At 37.3% G+C, this 23545-nt stretch overlaps 3 protein-coding genes and 1 long non-coding RNA gene across 4 annotated transcripts in view; 2 read left to right on the forward strand and 2 right to left on the reverse strand.

Annotated features, from left to right (window-relative positions):
- The window catches only part of spsb3b (splA/ryanodine receptor domain and SOCS box containing 3b), a 10347-nt gene extending 5068 nt beyond the window's left edge, over nt 1–5279 (reverse strand). The window contains exons 1-4 of the mRNA XM_056263669.1: nt 5133–5279; nt 2540–2619; nt 2126–2303; nt 743–930 (exon numbers count right to left, since the gene is read on the reverse strand). Coding sequence (XP_056119644.1) covers nt 743–930; nt 2126–2303; nt 2540–2617 — 444 coding nt within the window. The 5' untranslated portion in view covers nt 2618–2619; nt 5133–5279. The remainder of the gene's footprint in view (nt 1–742; nt 931–2125; nt 2304–2539; nt 2620–5132) is intronic.
- A 603-nt stretch (nt 5280–5882) lies between these two features.
- Nucleotides 5883–11536, forward strand: nubp2 (nucleotide binding protein 2 (MinD homolog, E. coli)). The gene is made up of 7 exons (XM_056263672.1): nt 5883–6007; nt 6418–6536; nt 7358–7556; nt 8110–8264; nt 9998–10108; nt 10204–10273; nt 11236–11536. The coding sequence occupies exons 1-7, from the start codon at nt 5995–5997 to the stop codon at nt 11370–11372; spliced, it is 804 nt and encodes a 267-aa protein (XP_056119647.1). The 5' UTR covers nt 5883–5994; the 3' UTR covers nt 11373–11536.
- Nucleotides 10275–10490, forward strand: LOC130096979 (uncharacterized). The gene is made up of 2 exons (XR_008808249.1): nt 10275–10355; nt 10392–10490. It is a non-coding gene; the product is annotated as an uncharacterized LOC130096979 (long non-coding RNA).
- A 1385-nt stretch (nt 11537–12921) lies between the features above and the next one.
- Nucleotides 12922–23545, reverse strand: atp6v0cb (ATPase H+ transporting V0 subunit cb). The gene is made up of 3 exons (XM_056263673.1): nt 23272–23545; nt 17361–17544; nt 12922–13928 (listed from the first exon to the last, which is right to left on the reverse strand). The coding sequence occupies exons 1-3, from the start codon at nt 23342–23344 to the stop codon at nt 13724–13726; spliced, it is 462 nt and encodes a 153-aa protein (XP_056119648.1). The 5' UTR covers nt 23345–23545; the 3' UTR covers nt 12922–13723.

A 23545-nucleotide genomic window follows, 5' to 3' on the forward strand; every position in this document is an offset into this window, starting at 1 on the left:
GAACAGATAAGTGAACTTAAAAATGCAATTTTCAGCTGAGTATATTATCCACCCCCCCCCAACCCCCCCCCCTCTTTTGAATGCAACTTTCAAATTACTTGACAAAAAATTACATCCTGAGCGCCCCCGCATGGACAGACACGTGTTACTGCAGCCAGTCCAGAAACCGGAAGTAACCAGACAGTGCCAATAGGCTTTATGCACAGCTTCACTACTTCCTGAACTTCAGCCAGCCCTTTGTTTCCTGTCTGTCATTTTTGGACAAACTGATTAATCCAGGTGAGCCTGATTATTGTTACTGAGGCCAGGCACACCTGGATTAATCAGTTTGTCCAAAAATGACAGACAGGAAACAAAGGGCTGGCTGAAGTTCAGGAAGTAGTGAAGCTGTGCATAAAGCCAATACTCCCCTTATTAGACATTCTCTGGTAAAACTGTTTTTATGGCAGGCTAGCAGTTACCGTTGACTCGCGCTAGCCTAGCACCGGCGAACTATGCAACTGGAACGACTGGATGAACATTTTTGAAAACTGTCTCCACTGATAAATAACACTGAGGCTAACTTGGAAATGAGGTCCGATGTCCAAAATCCTGAACCACTAAGATCTTGGTTAGTCTTACTTTTCAGTATCAAATTAGATCAATGTACGTTTTATGTAACTGACTTTAAAAAGTTATGAACAGTCTTAAAGAAAAAATTCGATGACTAACTTGTAAGACTAGTCTAAGCGGTTTATCTCACCATATCTGTGCCGTAGACCGGTGATGTCATCTTGATTTCCCAGAAGTGTTGCCCGTCAGCGAGAGGCTTTGCGCCCCTGATGCCGGCGGTGCCACAGCTGTACTCCGAGTGGAAGCTCACCGTCCGGTTACAGCGGCTCAGAGACACGGAGGAAGATCTGCCCTCCTCGTCCCAAACCCAATCACATCCTTCACACAACCATAAACAACATCTCACTGTCAGTGTTCCATTTATTTGATCAAAAATAAGATACCGTAATATCGTTAAATATTATTGCAATTTAAAATAACTGTTTTCAATTGTGATATATTGTAAAATGTAATTTATTCCTGTGATCAAAGCATCATTACTCCAGTCTTCAGTGTCACATGATCCTTCAGAAATCACTCTAATATGATGATTTGCTGCTAGAGAAATATTTCTGATTATTATTATCAGTGTTGGAAACAGTTGTGCTGCTTCATATTTTTTGAAACCATAATACATTTTTGTTTTCAGGATTTTTTGATAAATAGAAAGTTCGAAAAAAAAATCTTTTGTAACATTATAAATGTATTTACTGTCACTTTCGATCAATTTAATGCATCCTTGCCAAATAAAAATATTAATTTCTTACCGACCCCAAACTTTTTAGGGTCATGTAGGACAAAGTGTTCATTTGTTTTCTTAAGTCGCTCGATCTATTTATTTATTTAATGTTTATTTGACAGGGACAAATGCATAAAACATTGCTTTATAAAAAATACAAAGTAGATGCCATGCATACAGGTTTCTAGCCATGACTAATTTGCAACCCCTGTCCCTGGTTAGGCTTATAAAATTAAAACAAAATTACAGAGTATTGGGTTTAAAATGTATAGCTATTAAAATACATCCCATACATGAGATAAGATAAGGGCTTAATTAGATGTAGAAATCACTTTAAAACAGAGTCTAGACACATTTAACAATACAAGAACACAAAAGTGTGCATATGTCTGCGTGCTAACATATGCAACATAATGTTTGTATTGTGTTGTATCCTGTACAGTCAGTGTTCACAGAGCCATTGCTTTAAATGTGTATTAAACCCTTGAGTTCTGTCAATGTTTTAATTTCGGATGGTAAAGCGTTCCACAAATGTATACCTCTTACTGAAAATGATGTCTGACCAAATGTTGTTCTACGTTTTGCGACTATACAGTTTCCACTTATTGTGCCTCTAGTTTTTATTCCGCTCTTTTGTTTCTCTAGTAGTTGACAGAATATTTCTGGTGCAAGGTTGTTCACACACTTAAAAATTAGTTTTAGAAATGAAAAATTTACAAAACTGTCAAAACTCAATATATTATGCTTCTATCCAATATACATCTGATGTTGTGTTTAGTGTGAGCTGACCCTCACCCTGTTCTTCCTCTCCACAGGTGCAGCTGAGTGTGTACGGGCTGATCTGGGCGTCTGAGCTGAGTTCAGTCTGAGCCGGACACTGGCAGAACGACTCGCCCGTCACGGGCACCACCGGTGGCATCTCGGCTGGCACACACACCGTCACGGCCTTGTACCCTGTAGAGTCAGCCTCCGACTGCACACGCAAACAAAACCAGTCAGGGATCTCTCAGAAATATCCAGCCTTTTTATGCCTATTAAGATTATGTTATTATCTTCTTCACTAAGAAGCACATTTACAGCAGTGCTGTGTCATTGTAAACCGTGCATTTGAGACTCTGATTGGCCAGATGCCCAGGTATCGTAAAGCTGGTCCTAGTTATCTCAGAATAACCTCAGTGTGTGAGGGAAGAGTAACACACTCCTGTTCACCTGCTTGTCTTCTGGGCCGAGGGCCGTGGCTTCAGGCTCCGGGACATTTTCACTGACAACATACTTATTCCAAGACATTCCTGGAACACAAGAGCAGAATGAGGCTGTTATTTCTATCCATCAATCCATCTATCATTCTATCCGTCTATCTATCCGTCTATCCATCTATCTATCTATCTATCTATCTATCTATCTATCTATCTATCTATCTATCTATCTATCTATCTATCTATCTATCTATCTATCTATCCGTCTATCCATCTATCTATCTATCTATCTATCTATCTATCTATCTATCTATCTATCTATCTATCTATCTATCTATCTATCTATCTATCTATCTACCTATCCGTCTATCCATCTATCTATCTGTCTGTCTGTCTATCATTCTATCTGTCTATATATCTATCTATCTTTCTGTCTGTCCATCTATCTATCTATCTATCTGTCTGTCTATCTATCTTTCTGTCTGTCTATCATTATATCTATCTGTCTATCTTTCTGTCTGTCCATCTATCTATCTATCTATCTATCTATCTATCTATCTATCTATCTATCTATCTATCTATCTATCTATCTATCTATCTATCTATCTGTGCATCTATCTATCTATCTATCTGTCTATCATTCTATCTATCTATCTATCCATCTGTCCATCTATCTATCTATCTATCTATCTATCATTCTATCTATCTGTCTGTCTGTCCATCTATCTATCTGTTTGTCTGTCTATCTATCTATCTATCTATCTATCTATCTATCTGTCTGTCTGTCTGTCTGTCTGTCTATCTATCTGTCTGTCTGTCTGTCTGTCTGTCTATCATTATATCTATCTCTCTATATATCTATCTATCTATCTGTCTATCATTCTATCTATCTATTTGTTTGTCTGTCTATCATTCTATCTATCTATCTATCTATCTGTCTGTCTGTCTGTCTGTCTGTCTATCATTATATATATCTGTCTATCTATCTATCTGTCCATCTATCTATCTATCTATCTATCTATCTGTCTATCATTCTATCTATCTGTCCATCTATCTATCTATCTATCTGTCTATCATTCTATCTATCTATCCATCTGTCCATCTATCTATCTATCTATCTATCTATCTATCTATCTATCTATCTATCTATCTATCTATCATTCTATCTATCTGTCTGTCTGTCCATCTATCTATCTATCTATCTATCTATCTATCTATCTATCTATCTATCTATCTATCTATCTATCTATCTATCTATCTATCTATCTATCCATCATTTGTAAGTGATATGTCAGATCAGTCATTTTCTCCGAGCTTCGCATCAGTTCCTGTAGCCGCTGACTCACAGATGTCAGGCTTGTCATGAACTTGTTTTGCACTGACAGACTGACTCGGCTGATACTGTAGCCTACTTCTGATTGCTCCATATGCCACGGCTGGCAATCTGAGCCTCTGGTCTTACATGCTTCATGTGACCTGATGTTTACACTCTAAGAGTTTTCAAAACAGCCCATGAGAGTGAAGACACTTCACCAGACCAGGCTGGCACAGCAGAAAACACTCTTTATCAAATCTGAGCACTAAACACAGAAACTATCATGCTTCAAGAAAGTCCTTGTGTTGTTTCACTTAAATCTGATTGCTTAATGATTATAGGTTATGAAAGCATTTCAAATGTTTCTATACACCAGATATCAATGTATAAATGGATTGAAAGACTTATTATTTGTGTCCTAATGTGCATGCGACACAGCCAGGTGTTCACTAATTGATGGATAACGTGTATCCAAAACGAGAATCCTGCCCTGGATACCTCCACCAACTGGCCCGTCTTTACTTGTGTGCTTCTGGGAAATGCAATGGCGCAATAAGTTTGCATTACACTGCTTAAGCACATTTCTCATTCAATCTGCATATTCATAAAAAACAAGATTGTGTAAGAAGCAATGTGAGAGGAGATTATGTTGATAACACAACATCAAGATTTTAGGTTATCATTTATGTGGATATATAAAAGAATATACATATTTTCAATTTTTTTCCACTTACATATTCCTGCATTGTGACTTTTTTTAAGTGCAAATACTGAATGTACTGTAGTCAAATATAATATGAGCTCATAAAACAGAATGCATAATAATTAGAAAAAAATGCATACATTTGTTTAAAAAAAACACTGAAAACAAATTCCATAAACTTCTGATATGTATAAAAATACTAAAATTAGTAATTCTACTAAATATAACAATACGAAGTATACATAGCCTAACATTATCATAATAACAATACTCCAAACCAATAACTATCATATATGATTATAATATTATATAAATGATTATATATAAGAGTATATATATATACTTGTGTGTGTGTATGTATGTATTGTATATATATTCTATAAAGAGTTTTTATAATACATTATTATTACTATTACGCACAAGAAAACGTCTTTACATCCTTGACAACATTTTAGACTTGTGTAAACGCCAGTGTTTCCTGAAGACACCAAGAGTCACACAAAAGTGGACTTTTAGAAATCACTTCTCTTAAAACACAACTTTTTCTTTACTAAAGTTACGACATAATTGACATATAAACTCACATACCTTGTTAATGTTTCGTAGAGTTTATTTCCCCTGCTTTAAACACCGGTTTCCATCCGGAGCTGGTGTAAGTGATATATGTGATTGGTGACCTACATATACACACAGCAAACACACAACACAACATCGCCACTCATGAATCATACTATAGAAAAGGCGCAGGCCATTAATATTAAATAGGTCACGTAATCGTTGCTTGGTAACGTTCTAATTAATATTCATAGTACGAGCTGGGCGCGCACTTACGTCGTCTCCTTTTCAGCCAATCAGTTAGTCATATTGGGTAAACGTCTTTTTACGTAGTTAATATTCATTCTACAAAGCGTTCGCCATAGTAGATCTCGTGATTTGACAGACGGAACGGGTCGTTCTGTCTATCATCCTCATTAAAGGCCGCTTTAAGGATCAGCGCGCGCTGGCTTTCCGTCAACGTTACCTTAAACGACAAATTATCTGACCTACAGATCAACATATAAACTTCAATGACGTGGTGAACTCAAAAGGCTGCATCAAACATGTATTAATCAGGCTGGTATCATAGTATAATATATATACATTAATCCACAGGCTGGTATCATAGTATAAAACAGTATTTTGTTGTATTTGAAAACAATATTAATTCAAATAATTACTATTAATTAATAATAATTATGTGTGAATATTTCAACCTGGCTGAAAGTTTAAATACTACAGTTTTGAAGGACTATAACAAGGGCGTGACTACGTCGGCTAAATGACCAATAGTAACGTTGAGATGCTTTGCACTCTAGTATCTGATTGGACGAGCTTGTCCTATTAGGCGGGATCAAAAACGCGTTCTGCGTCAGTATGACGTGTAACAATGCGGAAATAAAAATAAACCAACATGGACAGCAGCGGTAAGTGCGATCACATTGACCAGTAGTACTTTAATACAACTGAATCACTTCACAACTGGCAATTTACGTTGTCATAAAATGCAACAGAATAAAAAAAGATAAACGCAATAATACAGGCATTTTGAAACAAATATAATAAAGTAACATGATAAGACCATGTTTTTGGACATATAGCAAAGTAAAATTGTTTTGTTTATGAACCACAACAATGCCATGATGCTTTTTGACAACTAGTTAAAAATACAATGGGTTTGTTGGACATTTAACATGATGATGTTCACCATGGTACATGGTATAAATAACAGCATCACAGTACCACTACTGTAAAGTGCCAGTGGTTCCAATAGACTTTAAAGAGAACAGAATGTTTGAATCGACTTTAAAACGTAATGTCTGAACACACGTTTCAGAGAAAGGGAACCTGTCTGAGGTGAAGCACGTGGTTCTGGTTCTGTCTGGTAAAGGTGGAGTGGGGAAAAGCACCATCACCACTGAACTCGCCCTAGCGCTCACACATGCAGGCAAGAAGGTGACATATCCGTGTATTCTATTCTAACATGCTCTATTCTATTCTTCTCTATTAAAATTGATTCTGTTCTGCTCTATTAAAGTTTATTTTGCTCTTTTTTATTCTGTTCTGCTCTCCTGAATTCTGCTCTATTCTATTATATAGTATACCACTCTATTTGAATATATTCTGTTTTGCTCTATTCTATTATCTTCTGTTTTATTTTATTCTGCTCTGCTCCATTTTTATATATTCTGTTTTGCTCTGTTATATTAATTTTGCTCTTTTCAATTATCTTCTGCTTTATTTTATTCTATTCTGCTCATATTCTATTCTGCTTTATTTTAAATATATTCAGCTCTATTTGAATATATTCTGTTTTGCTCTATTCTATTATCTTCTGCTTTATTTTATTCTATTCTGCTCATATTCTATTCTGCTTTATTTTAAATATATTCAGCTCTATTTGAATATATTCTGTTTTGCTCTATTCTATTATCTTCTGTTTTATTTTATTCTGCTCTGCTCCATTTTTATATATTCTGTTTTGCTCTATTCTTTCTAATATCTTCTGTTTTATTCTGCTCTGCTCCATTTTTATATATTCTGTTTTGCTCTATTATATTCATTTAGCTCTTTTCTATTATCTTCTGCTTTATTTTAATATATTCAGCTCTATTTTAATATATTCTGTTTTGCTCTATTCTATTATATACTGCTCTATTTCATTATGTTCTGTTTTACTTTATTCTATTATATACAGCTCTATTGTAATATTCAGTTTTGCTCTATTCTATTATATACAGTACAGCTCTATTCCAATATTCTGTTTTGCTTTGTAGGTGGGAATCCTGGATGTGGATCTGTGTGGGCCCAGTATCCCGCGGATGCTGAGCGTGGGGAAGCCGGAGGTGCATCAGTGTGACTCGGGCTGGGTTCCCGTGTACGCAGACCCTCAGCAGAAGCTCGCGCTCATGTCCATCGGCTTCCTGCTGGAGGACTCGGATGAGGCCGTCGTGTGGAGGGGGCCCAAAAAAACAGGTGTAGCGGTCGTTTGTCAACAAACAAAAGAGAATTAAACTTAAATCAAACCTTCAAACGACAACTTCTAGCACCCTGGGCAGGTGATGTACGCAGGCAAGAAATCAAATCAAATTCCAGGCTGGATTCAGGGTTTGTGGCTGGTTTAATTGTTCCAACTGAGCAAACAATACAGCATGGTAAAAAACCATATGCCCATCACCCAGGTGCTACAGGCCACCTCCTACTTCCTACCTATTTTACCTTAACCTGTGCCCACTACTGCCCTCAGGTGTCCAAATCAAACATTGTAGTTATTAAACTAACCAAAAATAAAGAGTAAACATATAAATAAAAACAATTAACTAAACAAACAAACAAAAGAACATTACCAAAATATATATTACTAATGTCAACAAAATCATAATAATAAACAAATTTACTAACAAAATTACCACTACTGAAAGCAAACTAATGTAGCTCCAACAACAGGTCTGACCTTTCACCTTGAGTTGAGTTTTTGAACTTTGGTACCTGATGTGTTCCCGTCTCATATCCCCCGTCACTTTTCCAGCTCTGATTGGGCAGTTTGTCAGTGATGTGGCATGGGGCGAACTGGACGTTCTGCTAGTGGACACGCCACCGGGGACGTCAGACGAACACCTGGCCGTGGTCGAGAACCTGCGCAAACATAAAGTGGACGGAGCCGTGCTGGTCACTACACCGCAGGTAAACACACTCACTCACTCACACACTCACACACTCTCACTCACTCACACACTCACACACTCTCTCACACACACACTCACGTACTCACTCACTCACTCACTCACTCACTCACTCACTCACTCACACACACACACTCACGTACTCACTCACTCACTCACTCACTCACTCACTCACTCACTCACTCACTCACTCACTCACACACACACACTCACTCACTCACACACTCACACACTCTCACTCACTCACACACTCACACACTCTCTCACACACACACTCACGTACTCACTCACTCACTCACTCACTCACTCACACACACACACTCACGTACTCACTCACTCACTCACTCACTCACTCACTCACTCACTCACTCACTCACTCACTCACACTCACGTACTCACTCACTCACTCACTCACTCACACACACTCTCACACACACACACTCACATACTCACTCACTCACTCACTCACTCACTCACTCACTCACTCACTCACTCACTCACTCACTCACTCTCACTCACTCACTCACTCTCACTCACTCACTCACTCACTCACTCACTCACTCACTCACTCACTCACTCACACACACACACTCACGTACTCACTCACTCACTCACTCACTCACACACACTCTCACACACACACACTCACATACTCACTCACTCACTCACTCACTCACTCACTCACTCACTCACTCACTCACTCTCACTCACTCACTCACTCTCACTCACTCACTCACTCTCACTCACACACACTCACACACACTCACACACACTCTCTCACTCACTCACTCACTCACTCACTCTCACTCACACTCACACACACTCTCTCACTCACTCACACACTCACTCACACACACTCTCACACACACTCACTCACTCACTCACTCACTCACACACACTCTCTCACTCACTGACTCACACACTCACTCACTCACTCACTCACTCACTCACTCACACACTCACTCACTCTCACTCACTCACACACACACTCACTCACACACTCACACACACTCACACACACTCTCTCACTCACTGACTCACACACTCACTCACACACACTCTCACACACACTCTCTCACTCACTGACTCACACACTCACTCACACACACTCTCACACACACTCTCTCACTCACTGACTCACACACTCACTCACACACTCACTCACTCACTCACACACTCTCACACACTCACTGACTCACACACTCACTGACTCACACACTCACTGACTCACACACTCACTCACACACACTCTCACTCACTCACTCCCACACACACTCACTCACTCACACACTCTCACTCACTCACACACACTCACTCACACACACTCACTCACTCACACACACTCTCTCACTCACTGACTCACACACTCACTCACACTCACTCACACACACACACTCTTACTCACTCACTCACTCACTCACTCACTCACTCACACACTCACTCACACACACTCTCTCACTCACTGACTCACACTGACTCACACACTCACTCACTCACACACACACACTCTCACTCACTCACTCACACACACTCACTCACTCACACACACTCTCTCACTCACACACACTCTCTCACTCACACACTCACTCACTGACTCACACACTCACTCACTCGCTCACTCACTCACTCACTCACTCACTCACACTCTCACTCAGGGTTGATGTCCTTGTCATACTGGTACTGTAAATCTCTTGTCTGCTGAATAACATGCATAAACACCCTTTAAAATGCCAGGCAGTGTCTACAGGAGACGTGAGGCGCGAGATCACCTTCTGTAAGAAGACCGGTGTGAAAATCCTGGGCATTGTGGAGAACATGAGCGGCTATGTGTGTCCACACTGTTCTGTGAGTGTACAAACACACAGCTGTACTGGGAAATGCCTTAAACTAACCTAATAATCTTGATTTAAACTTTACACTGGCGGATGTGTGTTTTTCAGGAGTGCAGTAACATTTTTTCTAAAGGTGGAGGTGAGGAATTAGCCAAGCTCACAGGATCTGTGTTTCTAGGTAATGTGCTGATGATTGACCAACACTTCTGACTTGTGTTGTTCCACTATTCACCACTCGATGGTGCACGTCTTCTCAGTGTGTGTTTAAATGAGTTTGAGTACAGGATAGACATGAGACCTGTGGATTTGTCAGTAAATATAGTAGGGTCCAAAAGGCTGAGGGCATATTGAAGATCTGGGATTTTTTTTCAGCCTGAAAAAGCTAAATGTTTTAGTATTACCATACAAAAATTTAAGCAAACTTATGATGTAAAATGCACAAGAAATATTGAAGATTCTCCTCTATTTTGAGCTCAAATTATGATGGAGAACATGATGTTCACGTCAGTCAAACCAAATATTAATGCGTACTTGAATTCATGTTAACTTTTTACAGAAATTTAATGATAATTGAATTTATATATATATATATATATATATATATATATATATATATATATATATATATATATATATATATATATATATATATATATATTTATTTATTTATTTATTATAATTATTTGCAATAAAAGTCTGAGGTCACATTGAAAATCTGAATTTTTTTATGCCTGAAAAAAGCTAAATGTTTAAGAATTACCATTCAAAAATTAAAACAAACTAAGAAAATAAGGATTATGTACTATTTTGAAGCCAAATGTAAATTTCAGTTTAAAAAAATATAAAATGTAAATTTTTCTCATTATGTTGATTTTCTTCCATTGGAGTTCAAGATGCTCAAATCATTATTAATTCTATTATTAATGATTTGATACTATTATTCTATTCTTTATTATAGAAAATGTATTTGTATTTATTTATAATAATAACTAAATTATAATTATTTGTAATTAAATATATATATATATATATTACATTAAAAAAAATAACATTTTGGAAGCATTTTGACTGGTGGCCTCAGACTTTCGGGCCCCCAGTGTGTACACCAGCACTGCAGATGACATAAGTCTGTGTCTGTAGGCTCAGTCCCGCTGGATCCTCTCCTGACAGCGCGTTTAGATGAGGGACGGGATCTCCTGCAGGTGTTTCCAGAGAGCAGCACATACACAGCCATCAGTGATATAGCAAACACTCTCCTCAGCAGCCTGGATGCCTGAAACACACCAACACGGACTGAGAGAGGACGCGTCACATTCATGTTACATGTGATGTCATTTGTTAAGAGAGAATTTATCTGTAAATGTGTTTTTTCCCATTAAATCTGGAGATATATGTTATTGGGAATGCAGTGTTTTTCATACTGGTGCAACTTTCAATAAAAGAAATACTAAATATTAAACAATTTGTGGTCTTTGTGTACCTTGTAAATAGCTATTAAAAAAAAGATAATTGACTATAAACAATGAAAAGCAAATGAGGTGTTATTACATGTTCTTAACACAACAAGAAAAATGCAGTAACCTTTACCCATTTTTATGTTCTCCATGACGAGGACGATCCCCTTTGGCCTGGTCTTTCCACTATTTCCATGCAATATTAACAAATATGCACATTTTAAGTGAACAACGACAAGTAAAAGATAGTATTTAGTCATAATATTTTTTTACAACTTTTAGGTATGGAATTCTTTAGCTGTGTCTGAAATCGCTCCCTATCCACTATATAGGGATTAGTGAAGGAGTGAGTGGTTTCGGACACAGCGTTTGTCTCATTTTAATCTCTCTTATAGTTCATAGGTCAAAGAGAGTTTTAATTTTAGTCAACCCTCCTAATATCCCCAACACAAATCATTTAACATTGTTTAATTTAGCTTGAAATTGCACAGTCCAGTGCACTTCATTCACTAACCAATGCGTACACATGAATATGCGCGTGAAAGCGGCGTACTTAAACGTTTTCACGAACAAACGATTAATCAATAACTTGATTCGAACGAGTTCAAGCACACAAAAGTAATCTATCTAGGTGTCCTTATAAATGTGTTGAACGATATATTTATTCTTAAATAGATTTCTTTGAACTTGTTTTGAGGATATCACAATTATTTTTCTGAGGATATTAGTTTCGCGCGACGCGCGTCGTAAAAAACAAAAAAAGTTGTGCGGAAAGCCCTTATATGGGTATTGTCTGGGCGCGTTCTATGCTAATTACTTATCTCGGACACGTGGTTGTTAATTTGGAATGTTCAAAATTAATTGACTGTAGAACAGCGGTTCTTAACAAACTTCATAGATGAGCTCAGGCTCAGGGTGATTTAAGATAGTACAATTAGGCTTAACGTGCACTTAATTAATATACTGTTTTTAATTGGAAAACACACTTGCATCAGAATCTTGAATCATAGAATTACAAAATGAAACTAGTTTAATTCATTTAATATATCAACAGTCCCAGTTCTGTCAATTAAAAAAAGAATTGGAGGGCCTTTTGAGTCAAAAACGTTGAAAACCACTGCATTAGCAATAACCAGATTTGTGTGTGTGGTAATAGAAATAATCCACATAATTATTAGCGAATGAGATCCAGTGTTTGATTGCGAATATTGAAGTAATTTACTCTAAAAATGGAGTGAAATTAGCTGTAAATCTATCAGTGCTGCAGGTGAATTATTATCAAGGTCGAGGCTGAGGACTGCAAGGTCAGATACACAACTGAACACATTCACACGGTCCGTCTAATGATGAAAAAGCACTGGAAACATAGGCATATGGAAATGACACTTGTGAGACCCACGAAGGGCACACGCACACCTTTAATACAACCAAACATCAGATATACACAGGAAACAACCATAAATACACACACCAAGCTGAAATACTCCCCAACACTGCACTCAGAAGCGGAACACCGGCCAGTGCAGGTCTATTCTTATATCTGTATTTATTATATATAGAGATTTATGTTTATATAAATATCAATTCAAAGGATTTGAGGAGCTTCAAGTACATTTTCATGAACAATATCTTAATGAATAAAATCAGTGGAAAACAAAAATGGACGTTAACAAAAACTATTCCATTCCACAAACAGATTCATCAGTGCGTTTTTTTCCACTTCACAAACACTTCTTTGACACCAACGTGGAAATTTATAAAACTCCCAAATCACGTGACAGGAAGAGACCGGTACAAGAGGCGTGAAGGGAGCGAAAGAGAACGCGTGATTGGATAACAGATCGATAGGCAGGAGGGGTGTGGGAAACAAACAGAGAATGAGATCTATTACATTATTATTATTATATTATTATTTTCTCTTCACAAACACAACACAAAATCACTATATACCGCATTTACAAGAAATCAAAACTATCAAACTGGACGACTGTACACTTTCAGAGATAAAACCAAACGCAAAGCCTGTTATAATGTGTAGGATTACTTTCCTACCTCTCACTTCATCTAATTTCATTTTAGTTTAAGGTACCATTTATTTTTCCCCCTTCCCGCTTGATTTTTTGTTCCGCCTCCCCCGTCGTGCGGCCCGGCAGCGCTGCATGCTGACCGCCAGTTTATTTGGTTGAGAGAATCAGGGCTACGATGAGGCCGTAGAGACCCAGGACTTCAGCGAAGATCAGAATGAGGATCATGCCGACGAAGAGGCGCGGCTGCTGGGCGGTTCCACGGACGCCCGCGTCTCCCACGATGCCGATGGCGAAACCGGCCGCCAGCCCGCTCAGACCCACGCTGAGGCCTGCGCCCAGATGCAGGAAACTCCTGCCACACAGAAACAATCAGACGTTAGTAAAAAAAAAAAAAAAAAAAAAGGATTCACATATCAATAAAAAAAATGTTTTTTTAAATCATAAAATAAATAATAAATAATATATATATATAAAAAAAAAAAATATAAAAAAAAAATCAATTTGGCAAAAATGCATATACAGGTTAAAAAAACAATACAACAACAGAACTAATCTTTCTACGGCATCGGCAATAGAGAGTACTACTATTGAAAAATGTACTGGAATCAACTAACAACATTTTAGCATCGCAACAACCATAATATAATACAATACAATATAATATAATTAGTGCTGTCAAACGATTAAAATATTTAATCGCGATTAATTGCATTAATGTCATAGTTAACTCGCGATTAATCGCACATTTTTATCTATTCTAAATGTCTCTTGATTTCTTTTTGCCCCATTATTTTTTCTCATTTTAATGCTCTTATCAACATGGAAAAGTGGATCGGCTTGCTTTGTGCAAATGTTTTTTATTGAAAACAGCATTGGCATATACTGTGTTCAATTTCACACTAACATTCTCACTTGGAGCAAATAATCTCTCACACAATGTAACACTGTCCATCAATAAAAGGGTGAAAGAAATACTGACGAGGTCCTGATATTGACGAGGGGGCGGAGAATTCGCATCAGCTGTGTGTGTGTGTGTGTGTGTGTGTGCTTGGCCATCATCAAGTGGTATTTCAGACTGGACGTGCTGCGATGATGATAGCTCAGTTCACAACGACAAAACACACAGATCACTTTGGTCTCGTCAATGGAACCATTTGGCAACTTTTTAAAAGTAAACTTTCCATTCAGAATCTCATTGCAGTAGCGGTTTTAGGCACGGGCGAACCGGGCAGTCGCCCGGGGCGGCATTTTTTCATGTCACATGGGGGGCGGTACGAGCAGTTAAAAAAATCCTCTGCGCCGCGAAGGTTTTCTATTTTCTATCATTTCAATTCAATTATTGGCAATGGCGCCCCTGCTTGCTGAGAAGATGCCGTGTACAGAATCGATGTCAAGGGAGTCTCCTGATTGGAGGTAACTCACCAAGGGGCCGTTCACATATCGCGTCTTTTGCGCGCTCGAGTTCGTTATTTCAAATGTAGGCGCACGGGAAGCGCGGTCATAATTGAAGCGACGCGCTCATTTTTTCCAGGAGCAGCGAGATGAACATTTTTTTTACTTTTCAGTATGGGGGTGCACCCAAACACGTGGGTGTTTTTCTCTTCTCCGTAAATAAATCTTTTAGCAGAGCTACAGCAAGCGTTTTTCTGTGGTGGAAATACATTAGCTACTAAAACTTCTTTGTCGTTGTGGAGAGCGCAGTGCATGGTTGTATAGCAACAACAGCCATGGGAAAATCGGACCGAATTTTACTATTAATAATAAAAAATAAGCTACTGTGCATTATAAATGTCAGGAATTTATCTTTATTGACCCATTCTTTTTATAAAGATGATTTAAAGGCTGAAATATGTGAGGTTTATCTTTTTATAAAACCTTTTTTGTCAAAAGTTTATTTGAACGTGTACATGTTATTAGATAACATAAAACACACTCCTTTAAAATTTGGCCATCATCTTTAATGTTATTACCTTGGTGAATAGATTTCATTGTGTATTAGGCCTACTTTTTGAACAAGATTCTGTGTTTGACCGTGATCATTTTGGTCACTATATTCATGAAATGAAAGTAATTTTCATAATGATCAACTAAAATATAACTATACTATACAACTATAATTATGTGTTTTTACAGTAGCCTATAATATGCAAAGTACAATTTTCTATTAAAAAATAATCTCTGATTCTGTCCTTTTCTCTGACATTAAGGCCTAAGGCCTAAGCTATTTTAGGTCTAAAACAGTTTGGATAGTTGTTAATATTAGAGTTATTAGAAATTATTTAAGAGATAAGTATTGTGTTACTACATAAGTATCTCTCGGCCACTTTCACTTTTAAAAACTCTATTTCGTGACAAAGTATAGTTTAACAAGTCATGTCAAGTCAAGTCAAGTCATCTTCATTTATAAAGCGCTTTTAACAATGGAGATTGTTTCAAAGCAGCTTTACAGAGATAAACATACAATTTACGGTAACAGAGATTGTTTTGGCTTTATAGCGATTTTGAATAATGTTATTTCCAGCTAAAGTTGGTTTTGATTGATTCACTTTCAGCAAAATTATCATTCATAACTAAAAGTGTGCCATTCGAGGCAGTAACCAATGAGCTAATGGTTCCTCCCTGAAAGTTAGATTAATATAGCAAAATAACTGGATTTTCTTACTGTTTTTTTTTTCAAATGAACGGTATGTGATTTTATTGTTGTTGTTTTTCTTTGGGGGGGGGCGCTCGAAGGGGGTCTCGCCCAGGGTGTAATTCAATGTAGAACCGCCACTGTCTCATTGGCATCCATTTCGGTGTCTCGCGCTCGTCATCCACTCAAAACGTAACGTTAACCAACTATTTGGCCGGCTCGCAAGCCTAAACAAGTGTGTGCAGCGTCGTGACTGTTGTTTTTGTTTCCGGTCTAGCTAGATCCGCTTGCGCTTTGGTCGACGAAGCAACAAAACGTCCTCGCGCGGCGCAAGCCATTGAAATGAATGGGTTTCATAGCGCAGCGCCGCGTCCGGTTGCAAAAGCATGTGAAAAAAACGGCAAAGTTTGCTAGGCCAAAAAGACCGTTAATCGCACGATAAAAAAATTGACGCCGTTAAAATGGGTTTGCGTTAACACCGTTAATAACACATTTAACTGACAGCCCTAAATAATACAATATAATATAATACAATCCAATATAATAAATCTGAATCAGTGTTATTTTAGTATCGTTGAGATCAATATATATATATTGCGCTGTTGGGCCGAAATATTGAATCTCTATATTTTGTCACTGTTTTATAAAATGAATGCTATTGGTCATTCTTTACGTCTGTATGTGGGTTTTACAAATATTTAACCAATCAAAAGCATTTAAAAGAGGTTGTGACTAAACCATTGGCTCCTCAAACTGTTCCAGAGACAGACAAACTGTATCTGTCTTTTGCTGGTCAAAAACCTCGTAACTCAATTTGAGCTTGATTTTCATAAAATGTTAATATTATAATAACACGTGCAAGTGTCTGACCATAGCTATATAAAGCCGCAATACCAACTTAAACGACAGTGCTTAATTAAACACGAGGTATATACACACACAAACTTTTAAGTTAGATGCGATTAGTCGGCACTCATTTTTATTTAAATTTTAAGTTTTAAAGTTTAAAGTTAATCTAAATGAAAATGAGAAATGTTACGTTGGCGACTAGCTGAAATATAATGCTTATTTTTTACATTTATTTGATCGGTTATTTTAGTTTTAGTTTTGATCAGAATCACAGTTCTCTAGTAGTGCTCGTGTTCAACTCACTTGTAGAGAGTAATCTTGTCCGAGATGCTGTTGGCGATGAGGACGGCCACCACCAGACCGTATATAGCAATGATTCCCGCCATGACCACAGGAATGATGGACTTCATGATCAGCTCTGGACGCATCACAGACATGGCGGCGATGCCCGTGCCACTCTTCGCTGTGCCGTACGCCGCGCCCAATGCTACAGAGACAGAGAGAAGTGAGTTACTCTTTCTTTATTGCAGCAAAACTGCAGTTCATAGTTTTACAGCATGAATAATCTCTGACACAAAAGTATAAAAAAAATGTATAACTAACATATCCCTTTCTAATCTTTTATTTTGCCCTGTTGTGCATTATGGAAATAGTGTATGGCAATTCCTCAGTGCGAAAGCATTATGTAACGTTTGCCTGTGGGGATTACATTCACTGTCGAGGGCGAACACCTACTGGATTTACCAGGTCACAACACACTTCAGATGACTGGACTCGTAACGATAACAGCAAGAACTCATAGAAGTTGGGAAATACCTTGAATTAACATCAGCAAAAATGTTGTATTTCCCCATATAATTCAGTTAACATACGCCCTGTTCGGGGTCAAACGTTCAGTGACTGAGGACGGTTAGCAACTATTGCATTTTATTTGTATTTGTATAGTACAATCATAACTTAACGAACGTGCAGTACAGACATTATCTTAATTTCATAATGTCCTTAAACATATCAATATTGTTGACCACAAAATGACAACAGTATGTGCGCGTCCGCCGTCCGGTTTTATTTTATTTCAGTTAACGTTTATTTTGTTTCAAGTAACACTTTAAAAAATTTTTTATGGCTTTAGTTACTGTAAACCCTGGTAACTTGCAATACTGAACCAGTACAGATATAGAATAATTATCATATTATTGCATAATTTCTCAGTGCAGCATAACTCGGATCTCCTGCAATGTTTCCGTAATGTTCAGTAGTGGAAACCAAAAGGGTAAAAACATGAAACACTTCTGAAGACAGACTGCCTGTGAAAAACTGGGTGTTTTGAGAGCATTGTTAATGGGTTGCTAGGGCATTTCTATAGTATTCTGAAATGTTGTGAGAAGTTTTCTTACTGTTTCACCTGTTTTATCACATGCAGAAAGATGAAAATAAATAAATCATAAATCTGACCAGTTCTTCTCAACAAAAAAAAAAAAAGTTAAATACTTGTTGTTTTAGTGGTTTCAAAAACCTGAATGAGCAATAATAGTAGTAAAGATTGCATTAGCAAACAGCAATGACAGGTAAATTTCCATTTTTATAAGGAAGTTACTCACAATAATACTCATGTACCGTGGAGACTAATATGATAATTTAAGTACCGGCAGATTGGTGGAATTGAGGAAACTAAACCAAGTTGGGCTGTTTATTTGCAAACTGTTTCCATGAATCCTCAGTATTTTGCGTCTGGCTGCGGTGATCTGGTCGTGTGAAGAGATAAGTGTTAATTCTACAGACCTGCACACACACTGTTAACCCTCTGTAATGTTACAGCTCGTTCATCCAGGAATCTTAGTCTAATCTTAGTTTCCGGGATTAAAGGGTAACCCTGCTGGAAATACCATCCGCATTAACCACGATTACAACTACTACTGCAGCACAGAATCACCCAAACTAGCCAATAACAGAGAGTGTGTGTGTGTGTGTGACAGATGGGCCAGTGCGATGAAGAGCTGAAACAATCCTTCAGTGTGCAGATGGCGACTGTCCAAACACACACTATTTAAGACAAACTCTACCTGCTCTGAGAACAACACCGAGACAGAATAAACACAGGCTAGAAAGATTTGACCATTTTTACAGGGTCTAATCAATCAACGTTTTTGTATAGAAAGAACAACTTGTTTCTGTAATGTTTCATTCATTCATTCATTCATTGCCACATCAGCTGCTAAGGCTATTTTCATGGCAACCTCATTTTAGTAGAAATTAAAATAATCATAATAACAATGAATGATGATAATGATTTAGCAATGTGTGTCTTACAACACTTTAAAAAAAAATATATAGCAACTAAGCCTATATACGGTAAGCTCTATCAGTTTAATATTTGATAGAAAATCTAAAAATGTCCATTAATGAAATTTCTGAGATAAAAAAAGATGCCCAATATAATTTAAAGCAGGATATTCTAATAAAACAGGCTATAGTTAAAGTCTTATAAATAGTTTTTTTTTACTCAAAACCAATGCTTAATTAAAAACAAAAAATGTGCAATGTGCACTATCCATTAACAAGATGGTGAGTAGATATTGCCACCGACACAAGGGGAACAAACACTTTTTTTAATCAGCCAAAGATACTTGCCGATACCAAAAATCTCAAAAACGGCCAAATATCAGTCGATTAATCAGCTTGTATGATCAGTGTATCATATAGTTCATCTCGACTAAAGACATGACATATAGTCCTGAAGACTGAAACCATTGTGTTCTGCTATATACCCTGCTTTGCTAAACATATAGGCCTACATTTATATAGTAAGACGCACCGCACCGTGCCTGAGAGAGTTACTAATGAGCACAGGACTGACCTGAGTGAACTGGGACATAGCTTCAGCATGATCTGTGTGCATCACGTCTGTTAGTCACAACACTCATCTAGTCACTCTTTCCTCCAGTAAATATAGTGTAGATTAAATCAGCTGAGTCTGAATGACAGGCGTTCTCGTGCCATCCGGGATTCACGGAATAAATCAAGACGAACTTCTGACATAAGATACAACCGTTCCTTCTGACTGTCTGGATCAACATCTAGTTTGTGAAATGAAACATGAAATGTTTTGGGTTGAATATAAATTAAGCTCGATCAACAGCATTCGTGGCATAATGCAGATTACCACCAAAAACTATTTCAACTCATCTTTCAGTTAAAAATTTACATAAATCACGATTACACCAATGCATCCGTAAAGAAAGTAAATGCACTTTAACAAATTTGTTTTCACACATATAAGTGTGTTTTATTTGAGCAATAAAGAACACAGAACATCCTTTAAAAAAGCAATATATAAATCATGTTTTTCTCTTGTCGCATGTAAAGTCAACGTGAAACATCATCAGGATAGTGTTGTCACGATACTGGAACTTTCAACAAGATACGATACCCGAAATATCGATATTCGATACCATTTTCGACAACTGCCATACCTCCGTACAGATAATTTGTTATTATCTCAAAAATGCTTTATAATTTGGGTAATTTTGTTGCAATAGCTTACACACAGAACAGGGAGGCTTTATTTGAACCATTGAACTAAATGTTTTTTTTTTTTTTAAAGGACAAGTAAACTGTCAGTAATCAAATAAGAACAAATAAACAATTTGCAAACGATAGCACACAAACACAATAGAATAAAGAGACAAATGAAATAAACACAGCTTTAAGGTTTTTTTAAGGATGATCTAACAGTAGTATTCAGGTAACAAATACTACAGAAATTAAAGTGATCAAATGAAAAGACTTATTTTATTGCAAAAAATACAGATTATTGCTTACAATTAGTTACAAAAGTTATTCAGCGAAGAACAGTGAGTGATTTTCTTTTAGTTGTTTGCTCTATTAGACTACTGTCACTTTAAGAGCTTATGCAAGGATCCAATACTGTTACACAACATGCGTTTTCTCTCAACTATTTACGTTCCAAATCTGACTATTTATCTGAATACTTGACAAGCCGGGCATTTTGACATAATATTTGTGTGTATTTTGACTGTTTAAGTGCAATAAGACACGCAAAAAGAAGTCAATTTGGTACTCGAGAGCTGTTTGAGAGGCGGCTTTATGAGAGCGCCACTTATGATCAATACTGCAATACTGCCAATACAAGCACTATTTATCCAAAGCAAATGAGACGAGGGAGTGACAGGAGGCGGGTGTGTGTCAATTCACCGTCAGAGAGTGGGAACGCGCAGCTGGTGTCGCGGACTGGATCCTAAAAGAGGCGTTACATTGGACAGTGGAGCCAGATGGATGGAGGGGAGGAGCTGAAAATAAGAGGGCTTGGTGATGTCAGCTAAAATGGAAAATCGTTTGAAAGGCGATGCAATTTATGAAGACAACCATGTTTTTTAGGCCTGTTTCCAGAATGAATGATATCTATAATGATGATTATCATCTGTTTGAGTGGACGCATGTGTAGTTATTTTTATAGTCAGGACCCATGATATGAATTATTGAATTAAATCAAGTCAATTTTGATTTGATGTTTATTTTAATGGTAAACAGGACTCTGAGCGGCAGACAACTTTATACTGTGTTTCACATCGAAGGCAGCAGAAACCCTGAAATATATAAATAATAAATCAACTTCAGCTCTTTCTTATCTAAGCATCGCTCTCATGTTCAGTGACAAACTGAAACCGGAAAGCACACTAAAGAAACCCTTTACTCACAAAGACACGGATGAGAGAGACATTCTACTGTTTTTTCTCAGTGCCGTTCTCATTAAGAAAGCTGTTCAATCTCAAATACACACGAAAAAAGGGCCTGGCATTGCATCGACTGACCTCACGACTGACCGGCACTGTACACACCAGCTGCGGTTTTAGTTTGTTTGCATTACTGACGCTGACATACAGAGATAAAGAGAGCAAACAGGCCTGAAGTGCCGTCTATCAGTCCAGCAGAGAATAAACAGCATGATGCCTTGTGCTGAATTAAACACAGATGCTTTTGATGTCCTGATGTCCCTCCCTACTGTAATGTGCACGTACATCTCAGTGTCGCACTATTTCTGCAGCTTCAACCTGAAAATTTGTGGGAAATTATGGTCATTATGCACTTTATTGGGATTTTTATCCATTTAAAAACCACCAGATCTAATGCTAAATGGAGTGAGAGTCATTTTTTGATCCATTTCTGGATCGTCGTTCATCTTTGATGGATGATACAGTGATCCTGCTCGTCATCAATAACAGTCAAATTAAAGCTGTTTTAATTACTAAAAAGTCAATCTTAATATTATATTTTTCTGAACAACTTGCAGTCTGTGATTAATTGACCAAAATAATCCAATAAATCAGTAAATATCACACTATTAATATAATTAGGCTATCTAATGCACAACTGTCAGGCTGCACCTTAAATTCATTGTTTCAGGCTTTCAGCCTCTAAACCAATCAAACCCGAGTAATGATCTATACCTGTGGGGGGGGGGGGGGGGGGGGGGGGGGACTGTTTAAGATGTGAAATAAAACTAGTTTAACCTGATAAATAATCCCTTGCCATTTTATGTCCCTTGCAAACAAATTATAATCTCTAAATCTACCCAACCCAGAGGGAATGAATTTTATACCATAGCTGGTTAAATCAAAGGCCGGTTGTATCTCTACAGCAACATTTGCTGGATTGTATTGTAAATTAATACATCCGACATTTTATGATCAATGTGCATTGCAATAGTATGTATCAATAATGAGTAATTCTAATAATAAATGCAACATTTCACCAGCAATTTTTCGGCTAGCACATGCATGGATTATGATCATAAAGACATCATCATGTAAAAGTAGATGTAAATAATGTGTTTTATTAAATATATAGAATATATTCTTTTTCTACTAACATTATATTGAATTCGATACTAGGAATAACCTAATGGAACCAACACTGACAGGATGGATTATAATCATGCAGACATTTTTTGCTGTTGATAATTTATAAATGTTTAAAAAACATTTTAAATAAACAAGTGTATGTATTTTCAAATTAATAAGAGTAAAAAATATAATTAGAATGACATTTCATCGTATTTCAAGAATAATGTGACCTCCACAGGGAGATCAACGAATCATGACGAAATAATTATGCAAATATAATTCATGTACATATTAATCAATAACTGTTTAATAAATGTGTTAAATATATTTAAATCGAAATTTAACGTTACCGCTGAAGACCATCGCTGCTGATGCGCCCATCACTGCGAAGAACGGTGAGTATTCAGGGCTTCCTGACGACATTATTCCTCTAATTGCACCTCAAAAACCCCAATAACGCCGAACTAATACTGCTGGACACAAGCAGAACCGTACAAATTGACGGGTATCGGGCTGTGAGGATAAATGGTTTGGTAGAGAACAATGGTTTTAAATCCCAATCAAATGATAGAAACTGCTTGTCACGGATCCTGTCGGATGAATCTGCGGTACAAAATGGCTGAA

Source organism: Rhinichthys klamathensis, unplaced genomic scaffold (genome assembly GCF_029890125.1).
Source record: "Rhinichthys klamathensis goyatoka isolate OS25496 unplaced genomic scaffold, OSU_Roscu_1.1 h1tg000209l_1, whole genome shotgun sequence".
In the NCBI taxonomy this organism is placed as follows: Eukaryota; Metazoa; Chordata; class Actinopteri; order Cypriniformes; family Leuciscidae; genus Rhinichthys; species Rhinichthys klamathensis.